This window comes from Rhamphochromis sp. 'chilingali', assembly GCF_963969265.1.
Source record: "Rhamphochromis sp. 'chilingali' genome assembly, chromosome: 21".
In the NCBI taxonomy this organism is placed as follows: Eukaryota; Metazoa; Chordata; class Actinopteri; order Cichliformes; family Cichlidae; genus Rhamphochromis; species Rhamphochromis sp. 'chilingali'.
In genome coordinates, this window is record NC_137949.1 from 27826016 (window position 1) to 27844149 (window position 18134).

General features: G+C 43.2%; 1 protein-coding gene across 2 annotated transcripts in view; it reads left to right on the forward strand.

Moving 5' to 3' along the window:
• The first annotated feature begins 271 nt into the window (after window positions 1-271).
• Window positions 272-18134, forward strand: part of asap2a (ArfGAP with SH3 domain, ankyrin repeat and PH domain 2a) — a 57195-nt gene continuing 39332 nt past the window's right edge. Inside the window, exons 1-2 of one of the 2 annotated variants that reach the window (XM_080870404.1) lie at window positions 272-805; window positions 17188-17260. In XM_080870404.1, the coding sequence (XP_080726530.1) occupies window positions 677-805; window positions 17188-17260 (202 nt within the window). In that variant the 5' untranslated portion in view covers window positions 272-676. The remainder of the gene's footprint in view (window positions 806-17187; window positions 17261-18134) is intronic. The other variant, XM_080870403.1, reaches the window with a different exon arrangement.

The following is an 18134-nucleotide window of genomic DNA, read 5'->3' on the forward strand; positions in this document are numbered from 1 at the left end:
GCCTTTTCCTTTTTTGTTTTCTTTAGGTCACGAGCAGTTGTCCAAGCATTTCACTACATATCGTACTGTGTATGACTGTGTACGTGACAAATAAAATTTGAATTTGAATTTGAATTTATATATCACAGAAATCACCTTCCTACTGCGGTGCTATAATTTACAAGCAGCACTGAACGCGGCGTGTCCCCATTGGCTGGTGCGGGTTCATTGAATCCCCTCCTCTACCTTTGTCAGTTCCTTGCGCTCCCGTTGAAACGCCTGGTTGTTGTTTCCCGGGGCTTGGAGGAAGGAGAAGTTACCTCTGCTCTGCTGCAGGTTTTCGGGACACCGAGAGAGGACAGCGGGATCTGCCGAGGAAGCTTTTCTTTCCCCTGTGACCACCCGGCTGGCCGTTAAACTGAATGGAGTAGCGGGATAAAAAGGCAGGAGGGATTTAACCTTATCCATCACCTTGTAAAGCACGGCGCGGTGAGAGCGGCAACGTGCAGCACTGCTGCGCTGGATTGTGTAGGGAGCAAACAAGGGAATAACACAAACAGAGATGGTTTACTACCCGCAGGGACCTTCACACACACCACTGCTGCTACTGCTCCTCTGAACTTTTCAGTCCTAGAAGTGCGCAGACGAGAAGGGGGTTAAGAAAAAGGGGCTCGTTCTTATCAGCAAGAAGGGATTAATGATGCCGGACCAAATTACAGTTGCAGAGTTTGTGGCAGAGACCAATGAAGATTACAAATCGCCGACCGCCTCTAACTTCACCACCAGGATGTCCCAGTGTAGGAATACAGTGGCTTCCCTGGAGGAGGTGAGTGATGGTAGCCCCTTGTTTTGCAAACATAAATGAGTTCTATTCAGATTTTCCAGTATTGGCAGGTAGTGACGTAAACGGTTACCACTCACTTACACATCCCTTAACCTTTATATTCACGCTTTGGCAAACTCAGACATCATTAATTAGAGGTTTTTTACTGTTTTGCGTCTACAATGTGCTCTGGTTGTAATTCAGTTTAATTTTAATGTCCAATTAGAGATCAGTCCTCACAGGTTTGCACAGCATTTCCAACATATCTATCCGTAAACCCCCGATTCCCCAAAATGGAAGGAATCTAAAAATGTATAACAGAGGAGGGGTTCTCCTTTCTAAGAGGACTAGACATGCAATAGATGTCTCATGTACAGAGTAAATGAATGAGGTAAATTAGGGGCTGTGAGAGGATTAAAAAAAAGAGAAAGAAATCAGTCAAATATACACGACTTTTCACTGTTCCTGCACAGAGAGCACTTTGTGTTCTCCTTTAACTTGCAGGTCATCAGGAGGAAGGACACTTCCGCTTTGTTTCCTGACAGCCCTCTGCTGCCTCCCTCCCTCTCTTGTTGTAGTTTCCCTACTTTGTGTACTGTAATGGCAGAGCCTCGCCCTGCCTCCTGGTAAAAATAGAATTTCCCACATGAGTAGCTCCGTTTGTTATGTGTGTTAGTGTGTCGCTGCTTTGTTTGCCGTTGGGTGGCATGTGGAGGGAATGGGGGGTTTAATTCTGGTGTCATTAAGGTAAAAGGTTTTGGAACTGGTGCAGTCATTTTTCCATCCAACACCTTTTTATTTAAAAAAATAAATAAATAAAAATGACAAGATGAGGGAATCTGGTGGCTTAGATAATCCACATATGGGCTCAGTGTCAGCTTAAGCTTCCTGATCCTCCACACCTTGGTGAGGGTTGTGGCTTCATTTTTAACCTGTGTATATATGTGTGTGTGCGTGCATGGAGGACTGAGCCAGGCAGACGGTCACACACCTGCTCTAGCTGACAGGTGCTTCTCCTTGGCATCAGTCACCATTCTGCACATACTTTGCCTCAACCTTTTCATTTATTTATTATTTATTTATTTTGCTGCTGCTCATTTTTTTTTAAAAAATAGCCACTAATCTCCAGTTGGGAAGGATTTTCAGCACTGCTCGAATGTCTTTTCCCGTAGAAGTAAACATAAAAGTGTTTTTTTTTTTTCTCTTCTTAAATAGCAGGTCAGCTGTAATTGGTGGCTTTGTGAGCTTGAATTGTTGGGTTGAGAGACTAATTCAGCAGCTTTGTTTTAGAGTGCTGCTGCCGCTGGAGAGGCGCACAGAGTGGCGTGTTGTTGTTTCACATTGACCTGCCCAAAGCTGAGGCTCAGGGAACACAGGGCCTTATTGTTGGGCCTAGCGGAGCTCGCTCACTTTGGTCTGTTTGACCAATTAAACGCTGCAGTGGAAGGGGAACACTTCCTCTCATTGTCTGCAGGCCTGCCTGGAATTTCAAGCGCATGTACGCAAACATAAACACATTTACATACACATGCGTGCACGAGCACCTGTTAGTGGTGCTCATCTTCCTGGTGGCTCATCTTGGAAAAAACTGACTAGCAGTCAAATGGACAGCGTACTTCACGCATTTAACCTCGAGTATAATAATACACCTGCATACTGTCTAGTCATGAATGCCGGATGAAGATTTTATACTGCTGTTTTCAGCATTATACCGATCGTCGAACCTTGTGCTGATTCTGGCCTTTCTGTTTGCTGTACAAGTGCTCATTTCTTTGCTTTTACCCTTCAGCTGACAGTCGAGGACAGAGCAGCAGTGTACTCTGTGATGCTACAGTGTGTTGGTATATGATTTCAGGTGACACTTGTGAGCTTTGTTTCCCTGTACAAGCTCCACTCGACAAGTAGAGCTTCTCCACTAAAAATGTGTTTTTATAAAATGACCACACTGCTATCATTTGCACAAAAAATGCATTTTATGGTGCAGTAGTGTATCGTGGTATCTCCTGTTCCACTGCTTTAGGAGCTTGCCCCCCATTATAACTTAGCAATGGGTTATTTATTAGTAGAAAGGAATGATTACTAGTCTTAAAACAGTCCTGTTTGCTGTTTGGGAAAATACAGGAGGTTTATCTGCTTTATCCTGTACTGTTTTGGAGATGCAAACTGCTTATAAACCTGGACGCCTCACCTCTTTGGAAGGTTGCATCCAATAATCCGTTTTCCTAATGAAGCGTGTTGTAAAGTACCTGATGGGCTTACAGTCTCAACTTCTTTAAAGACTCTGATCTTTGTTTCTGGCTGTTTATAGAAAAGCTTTAAACATGTTAACCAAAGCGGAGACTGCACCGCTCTGAGAGTTTATGTCAACGGGTGCACATTGTTGTGTAATTATTTCTTTCCAAACTTAATTGCATCTGACAGAATCTTAATTAGGCTAGTAGCTTTAAAGTGCTGGCTATTAGGAGGCCATTCAGAGAGCTTGTGCGCATGTGGGTGCTCGTTTGTAAAAACCACAACAATAAAAAGCTGTTTATCCAGTAAGAGGATATTGGGCTTTGTGTCATGGCCCCCCTCTGTGCTCATGTAAAACACTTGTGCTGACTTTGCTCTGGGCACACTTTTCAGCAGTCGAGATGTAGGATCTGTTTTTCTTTATTCGTAATAGTCTGTAATCGTTTTTTCTCATTCCTTATTTAAAAATATGACACTGAGGCAATCGTTATTATGTCAGCTGTCAGGTTTTTTTTGTTTTTGTTTTTTGTATAACACAGACTGTGCATATCAGGAAAAACCATGAGCTCAAGTGGAAAGCAGGACTTGCCCTGAGGGATGATCTGATCCCTGTCTATTGATCACGCTGAAGAGTCATGCACTCAAGGCTCACTCGAGGAGAAACTCATGAGTATGTTTCGCTGAAGTCAGAAATTGGCACACATTGTAGTCGTCTCAGGTCTGTTTTTGCACCTTTTTTTTTTTCCCTCTTTCAGTTACTAAAGGCTGCCTGGCAGACAGACACCTAAAACAGCTGCAATCAATTGAGTTGCCTCCAGGAACGAATCTCACGTGCTTTCACTTCTATCTTTGGCAGCAGTACCTGGTAGTTTCGTGTACTGTCACTATTGATTGATTGATTGGTAATTTATTTCAACATGTGAACAATATACAAGTACATTTAGAAAAGAAATGAGAGAAAAAAAATATACTATACTATGTTGCGCTTGAAACTCACAGAGGAGGTTAAAGAATTACTAGTACATTCATTCTGTGGTAAAGTGGGTCACTTACTGGGTTCGCGATGTGTAACATCAACAGTCCTCTCAAACCGTTTGCTAACGGTATGAAAGAGATGTTAGTCATACTTTAGACTGCTGAGCAGCAGCGTCTGGGGCTGTAAAACAGCCGTCACTACTTGATATTCAAGACAAGCTTTTGTGTTCTCAGCCCTTTGATCAACCCTTTGCAGGCAGACACACAATATCCGTTATGACATTACAGCTGCTTTCTCATTTAAAGTTGTTTGACAGGTAGAGTGCTTGCCTCCCCGGTGTAGCTTCGTATGTAAAAGTATCCCTAACTTGTTCCTCGACCTTAGTATATTTGTCTTTCTGTTGTTGTATAGTTATATGATATGTGTGTTGCTTTTGTGTGTGTGTTTTCTTTTCTTTTTTCTTTTAAGGATCATGTAAACCATTGTCCACCACAATACACACACACACACAACAAAGGAAGACAATTACTTCATGTAAAGTAGCATAAAGTATTTATGAAAGGCCACTTATCATGCAAGTGTTTCAACATTTGACAAAAAGACACCTTACAGCTTGCGCTAAGTGCATGGTTTAGGTAAGGCCTCAGTTAAACAAGACTAGAGATGAGTCAGCAACCTCTAGCTGCTAGGGAAAATGTGTATTTCCAGGGAAAAATGTTTATCTCCTGGCTGTTTGTGACTGGTAGCTGGCACTCACTGTGAAATTGACTGCTAAAGCCCTGCTCACACAGACCAAGAGAGTGTTAAGTGATCTCACTGTTGACCACAGAGTGCTTGGGAGAACTTTATATTCTTTAACCTGTTGAGGTTTCTGGCAGTCGCTGGAGTGAAATTGGCTGCAAAGTTCAGTAGATGGTACTGCACCAAAAACCTTCCCGTGATTGCTTTAGTTGTAAGTTGGGTGCGGTGGTTGACAATAGTTTTCATGGAAGGTGCCAACTTGTCTGCAAACACTCGCTGTTTACTGTACATTGTGTTTACTTTGGTTTACAGTGAAACTGCGATGCAAGCCAGAAGTGGAGACCGTTCACTTTCAAAGTAACAGTTGCTTACTGCTTCAACCAGCACTTTCCAAAAGGTGCAACTTTTACTTTGAAAGTCAACATTTCTAATTTTGGTTTGGATCACAAGCGTTTGTTTCAAGTCACCATCTTTCATGCAGTCTACAGGCAACCATGGTGATGAACTAGAGACCAGTTGCAAGGAGGTTGTTGTAGGTCTTTAGCTTACAATGTGAAGCTGTTGTTGTGATTTGGTGCTGTGTAATTAAAGTTAAATTGACTTGCTACAGCAGCCAGTTTCACCTGGTGACAGCCGGCAATGTCTAGAAACCACTTGCCATCTGGTTGAGGAATACATGTTTTTCTGTAGCACCAGCAGTTTCAAGGGCATTGTCAACTGGGCTCGATGCGATTGTAAGTGACGTGTCAGGATACCGCGTGCAGGATGCAGCACCAAAGACATCTATTTGCCCATGCGTGCATACAGATTTTATACAAGGCAGGTTAAACAACAGGTTAAAGATCTGCTGATGTCCGATCAGGCGGTTTAAAATTTGCATTTTTACATGCACTTCCATTTGTTCAAGAGCCTCGGGGCTGCAGTGCTTTTGTGAAAACGGCTCAGGTTACTGAGCCAGAAAACTTAATGAACCATGACAAGGAGCAACTAGAGGTCCAATCTGAAGCTTTAAGTGACTTCAAGTTCATTGAAATGCTAAAAAAAATCAGTTTCTTGATGTAATGGCAATAGTAAATGACTGATGCAGAATACTGCATGGCTTATGCCCTCTAATACACCCACTCAGTGGGCCTCTCCTTCCAACCTCTATCTCATTGTTAAGTTTATTCATTTTTTGCAGATGAATAACGGTTATTTATAGCCAAGTCAGCTTTTCATGGATTGTTCCTGGCGTTAAGGGCAGTTGGGGGTAACTCGGTCTTGAAGGCTAGCATCATTATTCATCCATCTGGCTATTAATTCACCCAACAGAGGTCCATGACTCTGGCATGCCAGCTATGCATTGTAAAGCCTGCTGGATTATTTGCACTTGATTTTGTAGTGAGATTATTTTGTGAGTATCTCTGGGAATGGAAATGGCATTCACAGCATGCACGGGTGCTGGCTCTGCAGCCCATACCAGTCTGCAGTCTGGTTCTCACAGACTGTTACTAACTTTTCTAATGCTGGTGTGCAACATGGGCATGTGGCTTATGAAAAAAAAACAGTGTGTTTAAAAAAAACAGCAGCTGATTACTGCCTGCCCTGAGTCTTTAGCCTCTCATCTCTTTATAGCACCTCTAAGCCTAATCTGAAGCCACCAGTTGTTATGGGTACATGCTCTAACTTGACGCTATCCTCTGTTAGCACATGGTGATATCTCTTAATTTCTAGTCTGTTCTGCATAACCGGTTGGAGCAGGACAAAACATTTATTCTTCTCCTACTATTTGCGTTGACATGTTTTACCTAAAGTGCAACAATTTGTGGTGGATGTGTCAACATCTAAAGACAAATGTGGTCTCCTAACTCATTTTACACATGTCATTCTGCTGGCTTGTGTTGATTTTCCAGCAGCTCCCGGGCCTAAAGAGAGCGTGGCCTTCTCCTGTCCTGATTGCTGCCCCATCCCAGGCGTGGTTGGTGTTAACGGCTGTGACCTGGTCAGGGACAGCAGCTGCACCCCCATTGGAACAGGTGGCCTGGAGGAAAGTTTTAACAGCCTTCAGACAAGGATTATCAGTGCAGGGACAATCCACATCTAATAGCTTTAGAGCCACACAGTTGGATCTATAAGCTCTTACACATACGGCCTAAATGCGCCGTCTGGTCCAAGTGAGCAACTCAAACCCCCAGCCACCTTGGCCAGTCTTCTGTATCCCACCAAAGAAGCTTAATGATGCTCTCAGTAATTGAAATGGGATTTCTGGCACGATCACAGCAGTCTTGTCTCCTCCCTTCATTCTAACTCTTTATCCGTTGTCCCTCGACTTTGCCTTAACTGTAGTTAAGGCACCAGAATAGGCCAAGTATGTTGAAGCAAAGCCAAATCTTGGGATGAGCTCTTGAATTTTTAGCTTTTAGTTTATTTTCTATAGTAATCTTGCTTGAGGTACTGGTGATGGAATACTTAAAGTTGATATCTGGGGAAAGACATGTTGCATGTGATTAAACACTCTCACTTTATGACTATATCTGTGGTAAAAGTCTCTTTTCATTATCTGTGTGGGACTGCTAACTCAATGATTCCCAAGGGTTTCAAATGGGAGGTGGCTGTCCGGCGTCTGGGGCCTGGTAATGCAGTGTTTGTGTTATCATCCTCCTCAGATGGACTCTGGCCAGGACTCTCTATGATGTACCTCATTAAGATCTATTAGCGGCAAGCGTCCCAGCCTTGTCCCAGTCACTTCAAAGCATTGATGCCTTTTATCCTCCGTGGCTTTGACTGTTACGATGTGATATGATTTTATTCAGTTTTGTGTGCTGTCTAGACTTGTGGGTGAACACATCAGGACTTGGTAGCGAATTCATTTTCCTTTATTGCAGCCTGTTAGTCATTGTTAGACCTAATAAGTCTGTTTCATTAGGAGACAGGGTGAAAATGGTCAGAAACTGAGTCCGGCATGGTGAAAAGGACTGAGGTTAAAGGACAAACGTGCTTCTCTCTGTCCTAAACAGAGGTTAGGGGGTTAGACACCAGGGGCACTTGGGGATGCCTGGAAATTAAAGCCCATCTCATCCATCAGAGTGTCCTGGCCCAGATTGTCAGAGACGGCTGCTTTTGATGGCTTTTGTTCCCTCACAGGCTCTACCTCTTCCATTAATGAACTCCGCTATTGATTTGTAGTCCCGTCCACTCCATGTTGCTTAGGCCCACGGTGCCGTGGGAGGGGTGAATCCTCACAGTTGTGCTGTCCTGTTGTCACTTTCACTCAGAGATCTGACCCAGACCTCTCCTTTGTTTGTTCTAGCGTTGCCTCCTCAGAGGCTCTCAAGGCAATCTTAGTTCGATTGCTTCTGACTCGCTTGGGGCCTAAGATCAGTTGTACGGTGTTGGAATTACACATCGGTAGTCTGGAAGGTGTGAAACCGCCAGTCGAACCTGCACCACCACCCTTCAGTTGTAGTACTGCTCTGCAACATCCAACATCTGTCCTCCTGGTGTGCAGTTTTCATAATATCAGTGATAAATTAAATGTTCAGCATAAGTCACAAAGCAAATGCTCTAAAATAGATTTGTAGAATTCATTTGTGGGAGTCTGCTACAGCACTGGAAACAGTGATACTTCCTGTAATTTTTGAAGCATGTTTTATCTGCAGAGATTGCCCGAGTCTGACACTTTTCAGATTGTCTGAGTTTCGTAGAGCGGAGTGAGTTCATGTCAATCGGAGCTCTTTTCAAGTTCTGAGTTCCCGGCGGAGTTCAGAGAGGGTTGTGTGAAATACAGGTCATCCTCGTCTCTACGTCTGAAGTGCGCTCTCAAGCCAACAACGGCACACAAACACAATCGTGGTCTCTGTAGTTTTTTACAGCAGAGTTTTCCAGGAGAAAACAGGTCATTTTCCCCTCTGTCTCTCAGGCATCATGTTGTAACTGTTGGTCTCTGGCACAGGAGTCTCTGACACCGTGAAGCTGGCACAAACCTCCGTGTGAAAAGAAGCCAAACAGAAACTTTAAGGTGAAGTCAGAGGAGGGTTTTTTCCCCACTGCTTCCTCAAAGTGCAGCACATTTGGTCCTTATTTCCCCCCCACCCTCTCCTGCAAACTTTTATCAGCCTCCTGCTACTTTTATAAACTTCATTAAATACTCCCCCTCAAAGTTAGGCAGACCGTTTTAGCAGGTTTTAAATACATGGCGCCATCGGGGTCTTAAGCCTGCTGCTCATTTAACCCTCATTTTTAAGATCTTTTATGTTATATTTGAAGTCATGCACAGAGCGTGGCGGATACAGTGATGCAGACCTGAATCTGTTAGTGATGGGCTGGGGCTGCTCAGATGCTATAGATGCATTTCACTTTGATGCAGTGCAGCTGTCTGGGGAAACCAAAAGGAAACCATACTTGCATTGGGGTCTCTCACCTTGTAAAATGTAAAACACCCTGAAATATGCCTCGGGACTTAACATGAAAGTTTGTTTTCTCTGCCACTTAAAGCGCTGCAGTTGATGTTGTCATCCCAGTGTGATTTCTGGCAGCTGGTAGTCAAGGCTGTGGTCCAGCAGCGGTCTTTGTAGTGCTCACCGAGGAGCTGTAAAGCAGCGAGTGCGCGGTACTAAAGTACTTGTGGGTGGATGAGATGTTTTCAGAAACTTGCAGTTGGGGAGAAAACTTAAACAGAAACGAAACCGAAACTTCCCAAGTGAGTTCAAGCTGGAATTATTAGGCTCCCTGGAAAAAGATGTTGACTCATAATAAATGTAGTCACTGTTTAGCTTTGTGCTGGAGTCTTCATCAGTTCTGTCGCCAGAGATGCAAAAATGCACGCATTTCTGTGTTAATGAGCTCATGTCAGCGTGGAGTTTTCCATGCTGACCTCGGGCAGACTAACTTCTCACATCTCTGCAGTCGAGGGAACAGAAAGCCTGCAACTATGGCCCGTTAGCAGTCCACTCCACGAAACCCACCTCTGTCCAAATATTGACTTTTCTCACTCAGCACAGAGAAAAGTTGTGAATGAAACACTTGAAAGTGGCTTTAAAGGAGCTCTTTTAAAGAGGGAATTCATCTGCAGCTCAGCTGAAGAGGTTTAAAATCGAGATTATAGATAAAATCTGTCTCGGGTGGAAAATCAGAAGCAGAGACATAAGAAAACTGCATGGCTTGAGCACAGCTTCCTCAGAGACATGCCTCTTGGTTTTAATGTCTGCATGTTTGGGGACATATTATACTCATTATACATTTCAAAGTAGCCCTTATATTTACTTTGAGCCTCGATGCAACTAAATTCATCCACTGTTGGGTTGAGCCTTTTTTTCTTAGCTCCTGTTCCTCGCAAACAAAAGGTTTGAACAGGAAGAGAGACGGGCTTCTGCGCTCAGTGTCGCACCTTTGTCACAAATGAGATGATCATATTAAGCCACATTAAACATGTTGCTTCACATCATACAACATCATACAGAGCCAAGAGTTTAAAAAGCTCTCCAAGGGGATTACTTGTGGCTATTGTGACCTCAATGTTTGTTTAATATAATAATAATAACCACTGTGAAGGGAGACTTATGACAAGATATAAGGAAAAGCATAGTAGGTCTACTTCAGTGTTCTGAGTTTTGAGCTGAGACACAGATCTTCCTTCACCGACACAGAGCGAGTTTCCCTTCCTGTGTTTACACTGTGAAACATATGGAAGTGCAGACAGCAGCCCGAAGGCTGGTCAGTACTTTGCACTGTGCAGCTGCTTCAACAGCACACCTGCAGAAAACCTGACTTGTCCCTTTTTTGTAATGTTTCAGAGAAGACTGCATACAAATGTAATGTTTTATTTATGTTTCTCTTGGGCCCAAGTATACTTTTTTTTTTTTTTTTTTTTTTTTCCCCCAGGTGACTCAAAAAAAGGGAAAGTTTTTGATGCAGTCTCACACAGTGTATAGATGGGCGTTAACCTCGTACACCTAATGATAGATGTTCATAAGACACTTATGTAGCGCTAGTGGTCGACCTGCTAACCGCGGTGAGTCAGTTGCTGTTTGGCCTGTGAAATCTTTTACACAGCTCATCTGCTGTTTCAGATATGAAGTTAGATCTGTCTCATTAAGAGATCCTGTTCCAGTTTTTGCTGTGTGGGCTGACCACCTCGCAGTGGGGAAATAAATATCAATGTGATGTTGAGTGCAGTCAAATGATCTTCACATCAAAACTTAGGCTTTTTCTGTCCTATTAACTCACTCTTTTAGTTGTAGTTGTTTTTTCCGTGGAGCTACTGTACCAACACATGCAGCAAATCCTAGGCTGCTGCTTTCTTACTCCCTGGTTTCCACTATATGAAGCAGACGCTTCCTTGGGTCCCCGTCGCAGGCGGTGGGGAGCTTAAAGGGTAAGGCAAGGTTATAAGACGACTTATAAAGACGCACAGACAGAGCGCAGATGTGCGTGTGTGTGTGAGCTTCAGAGAAGTGTGTGAAGATTTCTCGGATTGCCTTTCTTTAAAATTTAACGTGTTTGTTGTCTGCTGATGGGGCCTCTGAGGAAAGAGGGACGGCATCTTGCAAAGCAGACATGCTGTCATCAGCAGATAGTTAGCTGGCAGGAACAATGGGGCTGGGTCTCTGTCTTGTCTGTCAGTCACTCCTGCATGCAATCATCCAGGAATGTGTTTCTTCTTCAGACAGAGGAGAAAGAGGTGGAAACTGCTACGATAAAACAGCCCTGTTAGCTGGACCCACTTTTGCTGGCGTTGTCTATCACTCCCCGCTGTCTCACATGGTCTTCGTGTTCTCTCTACCTCACTGTGTTTTGGGTTTTGTTTCTCTTCTCAAGATATAAAGGTTCTTTTGTCAGTTACAATTATTTTGTCCTTATATAATGTCACTTTTTTCAGTCTGAAACCAGATTTGAAGTAAGTTTTAGTTTAGAGCAGGTCACCTACTAATTGGAAGGTTGTTGATCTGCATGCCAAATATCCTTGTGCAAGATAGCGATCCCAATTTGCTTTCCGATGCATCCATTGGAGAATGAATGTTATCAATGTTGGATAGAAAGCACTTGCATTGGAAAAGCATAGAAAAAAGTGCTTGTATGAATGAATGTTAATGAGTGAAGTTGTATTAAAAAAAAATTCTTTGAGTGCTCCGTTTGAGCAGAAATGATATGTGTCCGCTGTTTTTTTTTTTTTTTTTTTTTTTTTTCTCCTCTTAAAAAACCCTTTAAATTCTTTTAATTTTTTTTAAAATGTAAACTTTAGTGGAGTGGAGTTGAGCATCGTCAGCATTATTCAGCTTTACGGTGTCTTCTTTCCTTCTGTCTATGATATTATCTATCAGCTGTGGGCTCACGGCGATCAGTAACATGACATATAATACTCAGCAATTCAGGAAATGTACAAACTCAAGTGAATGGATCACTCTGACAGTCACCCCCGTGACCCTGCGTTAGTCTGCGCAGATCGGCTGCAGCAGATGCTGCTTTGTTATAATCACCACGATGATGATGCTGATGTCATGCCTTTAAGATGATTATCAGTAGAATTCAGTTTGGGTCTCTGATCCTTCACAAGATGGGAGAAAAGTGCGCTTCTAGTTAGTTTACTGTGAACTGCTAACAGGGAGGAGAAAACGGCTGACATCGCAGAAATGTCACATAAATTTGGCTGGTGAAGCAGCTCCAGGCCGGGTGACGAGGCCTATTGTGTGTGTGTGTGGATTCAGCTCGGAGCCTGGGCTGAGCCTGGGCTGATGAAATATTACAACACCGCGGAGTTCCCCTCGCACTGTGAATACATTTCTGGGTTACATTTCTGCTTCAAACAAGTTTTTACAAAAAACTGCTCAAATGTGGGCAGTGCATCGGAGTGCAAATGTGTGAAAGTGATTGATGAGTCATGTGAGAATGAGTCAGAGGAGTGTGTTTGGTGGGTTTATTACCCTGCTGGCCTGTCAGACCACTCTGTGCTGATTGATGGTGTGCTTTGTGCTTGAGCGGGGGACACCTTGTGTGTTTGGGAGGCGAGATGCCTGTTCCAATGTGCGTGTAAGCCTTGGACTCGTCACTTAGTGTTGTTATGAGAGAGGTCAACCAGAGGTTTAGAGGTAACGGTCTGTGAGAGCAAAGTATTGACAGCTGAGCAGCCAGAACATAAAAATTGGCTGTTTAATATTGTGCCACTGAAAATAGCTCTGACCCATCGGATCGCACTCCGGCACCAGGTCATTGACCCAGTGTGTGGGGAGGGAATCGTGCACTCTTGGAGCTTATCCTGGGCTAGTTTTGCAATTAGGTAGGGCACATTTTCTTCCAGCTGGAGGCATCTGTCATGGGGGAGTCCCATTAACCTGTTTGGGGAGAAGTTTTAGGAGGGGTGATACATGTCAAAGTAATATCCACAAGAATGAGAAGACTCTAGCCAATTGCAGCACACGAGGCAGCATGTGAGTAGTGAAATGTATTCTGGGATAGTGCCGCATCCACCAGCGCACCCAGTTTGCATATGCATTGCAAACCTACTGCAACACAAACCTGCTTTATGTGAACAAAGCTGGACTCTTTTATTCATCACAACTGTTATAACCTGCACAGGGAAATGAGGTCACATTGAAATCAATGTTGCCTGAATGTCAGTGTTTCCCTGTGTACTTTGCAGTAGTTGACAAATAACTTCTAACATAGAGGCTGTTTGCTGATACTGATGCAGAACACATAGCTGCCATCTGACTGCTCTGATACAGCATATGCACCAAAATCTTTAGTCACAAAACTAACAGATTGCGGTAAATCTGATCCATTTGGCTCGTCGTCCTCCATGAAAACATGCACTTTATTGCCAGAGAGTCCCGCTGAGTCAGAGTAAGAGTGCTCCATGACTACCGACCTCGTCTTGTGTCGTGTATTTTTTTAATTTAACATATCATTCTTATCTCTTGTTATAGAACTCGCTGTTCAACTTAACTGGAGTGAGCTTGCACCTGACTGTTATCTCAGTGCATGCAGCACACATTTTGCACTTGTGTTTTAAAATTATGAATTAAACATACACAGATGATTTATTTTTTATGCACAAAACTCGTCTGTAAAATTCTGCCACATGCGTTAGCTTTCGCAGCTCACCTCTGTTTGACCTCTCGTCCTCCAAACCAAAACACACTCAACCTCAGATGATCAATAAACAGATGAAAGGTTCAAGCATGTTTTTCTGAAATTGCTGGCTAGCTTAAATGAATTCAGCTATACGTGAGGCAGTTTTCATGACACCCTGAGAGTTACAGGGTAACTGTGAAATTGCACATCATATCGCCTCAAGCGCCAACCCCTCACTATGTTTGATATGTTTTGAGCCTGAAAATCATTAACTCCACCTTATGTTGAAGAGGGGATCAATGAGATCCTCCTGGAAGCCTTCTACACTCTCGCAGAAGCTCAGATACCAGCAGAAATGCTTTGAGTGCTTTTATGGCTTTCGTTCTTAGCACTTGGAGTAGACTTGATGTACAAAGGCAAGCCCCAGGTGAGATTAGCTCTACTAAAAAAATGCGCTCTGGGTTAAAAGTCTTTGTGTAGTTGAATTGGTTTGGCGGCGTATGCAGAGATGATACTCTTTGTAGGAAAGCTGTACTTTTCCTCAGTCCTTTTTCCGATTGAAGCTCAGTCAGAGCTACAGCTGCAGAGTCTGTCTGAGCCAGACAGAGCTAATGGGATAATGGCATATGTTACAGATGAGTCATTTAACGGTAGCTGAAGGAACTAAAACCACAGAACTGTAAGTCCCACTTATATGCAAAAGCTTCTTTTAATTTGCACAGTTCCTCTGGTTAAATACATCATATTTTATTTTTAGCACGTTACTGTTACCAGACGCTGCTGTCTGGAAGCTTAGTTGTATAAACACATATGTTCAGGGGGGGAAAGCAGTTATATTTAGAAATTTGAAATATTAGCACTTTGCACATGCCTGTGTTTTCACAGCATGAAAAATGCCTGAACTGTATATGGGAGAGATTTGGTCTTCTGTGAAACGCCAAGTAGAGGTTGACAGTGCGGATAATGTGCTGCTGTTTCAGGGGTCAAGGCTAGGTGAGCGTGACCGCGGGGTATTTTTCAGCTGAAATGAGCAGACTAAATGCATTTGTCAAAGGCAGGAGTGTGTCATGTATCTTATTAGTTTAGCATTTGTGTTAACAGTTCTGCACATATGAAAAAAAAAAAAAAAACTATTAAGAAGTTAATAAAGAGAGTAATGAAACAGGAAAATGCCCACCAGTGTCTGCTAATAAGGGAAGGTTAAATCATTCATCACTAAAAGTGAGTGAAGTTGATTGAGAGCTCTCCTGCTGGGGTAGTTTCTTTTTGCTTCATGATGGATGTGGGAAATAATCTTCCTGCTATGTTTCCATCCTCAGTCTGCTAATCTGCTGATCTGCTAACTAATTTTCTCATCTGCAAATTAGTGATTTGCATCAAACACGTCAGTGCCAAAGTGCCTTAAGCTAGCATGCTTTTCCAGTGATTCCAGTAGACTGCTTTTGTTTCAAAAGAGATTTCCTATTGTAAAAGACTCCTCGGCTCGACTCATATGGCCGACCTTGTGAATGGTAAGTTGTATCCCTCTGGTTTTCCGTCAAACCCACTCTTAGTTACAGGCCTAGAGACCAGTGGGGAGTCCACTGGCAGTCACCAGTTCCTCCACCCAGTTTGTGAGTGGTTGCTAACAGCTTCTGTGAAGCCGTTTGCTAAAGCTGCTGTCATGTATTTTGAAAGTAAAAGTTTAGCCTTTTTTGCCTTCACTGCTGCTCGGCAAGTGGTTGGATAGTGTTTGCAGACTAGTTGGCAAGCAGCTGTGATATGCCAGAAAGCACAAGGAGGTTTTTGGTGCTCTTTGCGTCCAATTTAACATAGTGACAGCCTGCGTGACATAAGATGACAATGACTAAAATCATCACCTGGCAGCTCCATAATAGTTGTTAGTTTCATGGTTTCTCTATCCATTTTTTTTTTTTTAATTTACAGTTTTTTGAAGTTACATCGATTTTACATTGAAGTAAGTGTAAATGTCATAGCTCATTAAACTCATTAAAATGCTGTTAAACTATAAAAGTTTCATCATTCTGTTCAAGACTGATCCCCCACACCCCATTAGTCGTTTTTTCCCTCTTCCATGAGTGTAACTGTATCCCCTAACAGACTGACAGGGTCCCCCCTCTTTACCCTTATAGGTGGCCTCTGTGAGCCCGTACTGACAGAAGAGTGAAAGAGGACATTGTGAATGTTCTTGTCTTTTCTCTGAGCTCTGTGTTTTATTCTGTCTGTCCCTCAACCAGTGCCACTTAATTTATCTGTCACTTTCCCTTCAAAGTCTCTCATCGCTTCCTCTTTTTCTGTTAGTGTGGGTGAGATGTGACCTCAGGGAAAACGACGTGCTGAGCAGTTATTCAGCATCTCGGAGCCTGGATATTAAAACGATTTATGGATTTAATAAGTTTTGTCATCGCATCTTGTGCAATTGCAGAGTAGAAAAAGTGCGTGTGTGTGTGAAGTATGTGTGAGTACATTGCTGAATGGGAGTCATTGTCTATTTTTGTTTTCAGGGAGTTGAGGGGATCTGATGGGTGTCAGTAAGACGGGGAGCGGGGCAGAGAAAAGTGGCGCCGGCTTTGCCCTGGTCAAGCAGACATACTTAATAAAGTCTCTAAAAACTTAATTTCCTAAAAACCCCCTCACCCCAAAAGATTCCTGTCATCACTGACACAGTGGCGCATTGTGTGAGCTTTTCTCTGTGAGACTGGCCTGAATGCATTGGAGGGAAGGTGTGTGCGTGCATGTGTGTGTGACTTTGGTTAATCATAGACTTGTGTATATATTCATTGCGGGGAAAATGCCCTTGTTGCAATGGACCTCAGTTACTCACTGCTCTTGCCCTACGAGCCGTTACAGTGATGAACACACACACACACTGACACACTGACTAATGAGGGAGCCCAGGTCTATTCTTGGCTTTACCTTGAATAATGCATTGCTAGGAGCCACATCGGTGGGTTAGAAACGCACAAACTGTAGCGACCACACACAGGCGTGGATTGAGGTTGTGGACTAAACCGAAACCACTCAACGCCTCATTACAATTCAGAGCAGAAGCACAATCTGGGATTAGGAGGTAACTATCTAACAGTACACATTTAATAAAGGTGGTACATTGTGTTACTGCAAAGCATGGCTGCTTGCAAAACCTCAAAATCTCCACACAAATATGAGCGATTCAGATATGTCCATCTACCTCACAGGAAAAGGCACCGTACAGACTGGTGTTTCTGTATTCTGTGCACACTGTTGCACTACATCCTACTGAGTTTACCTTTGGAAGAAGAGTAAAGACCTCATGCAGACTAAACATACGCCATCTTTTTCACGCCATAAATTTGCACGAAGTTGAACGTTGACTTCTTAATGTGCTCTTCTCTGTGTGTCTGTCCAGGCTCTGGATGTGGATCGCAGCGTGCTGTACAAGATGAAGAAGTCCGTGAAAGCTATCTACACGTCTGGGCTAGGTGAGTCTTGACTACGCTCCATCACCACAGCAGATCGCCGGCCTCTTCTGCATTACTGAAAGAACAATGCTGCATGATTCAAATATTATGAACCATTTTAACATGCCAGCACTGAAGGAAAGAGTTAATTTGTAGTAAGACTAGATGCTTATGTCTTACCTTTTGAGTCTCCTTTAGGAGGAGACTCCTTGTTGGAGTGCAGTGAGCAGAATATTTCTACATCTTTATTTAGTAAAAAAATATTTAAGAGGTTGGTTTGCTGGAAATGCTTTTTTTCAGTTCCTTTGGTCTTTATTTTCTGTTTGATTTTAAAAGAAAGTATATCCTCTGTCTTTGAGGGGGAGAGAGAGGTTTGTCTTTTAAGCCCTGTGTATGTGTGTGTGTCATTACCATGCTCATTATGCCTGGCTGTGCCAGTGTTGGGTGTTTTTTAGTGTCTTTTGTTTGGCCTGCCTGACAGAACCCTGCTGAGAGGCAGAAATGGAGAGAGACCTCTGAACAATGTGCTGAGCACGTCTTTTTCAGAACAGTGTGAGCTCTGTTCAGGCAGGAGGGACAGCTGTCTGATCCAGACCCCCGGAAGGAACAGCTGGGGAGGGGCACAGCCTGTGTTTGTATGTGGCCGCTGAGGCATGGACACACACGTTCTCACGTCACTCTTAAACATGCATTTACATTTATAACGTCCAGCACTTTTCAGTCCCATGTAATCTTTCATGCAGGTGTAAGCGTATAAGCTGCAAAATGTTGCCGTAGGCTCTTCATTTGAATCTTTTTACTGGGACGTTGCTGCATTTCAGACGGTTTTTATAAATGTTTGGAGTAGAAACATTGCTTTGTCTGTAGGAATACCACAGGGGATGCTCTTATTTAT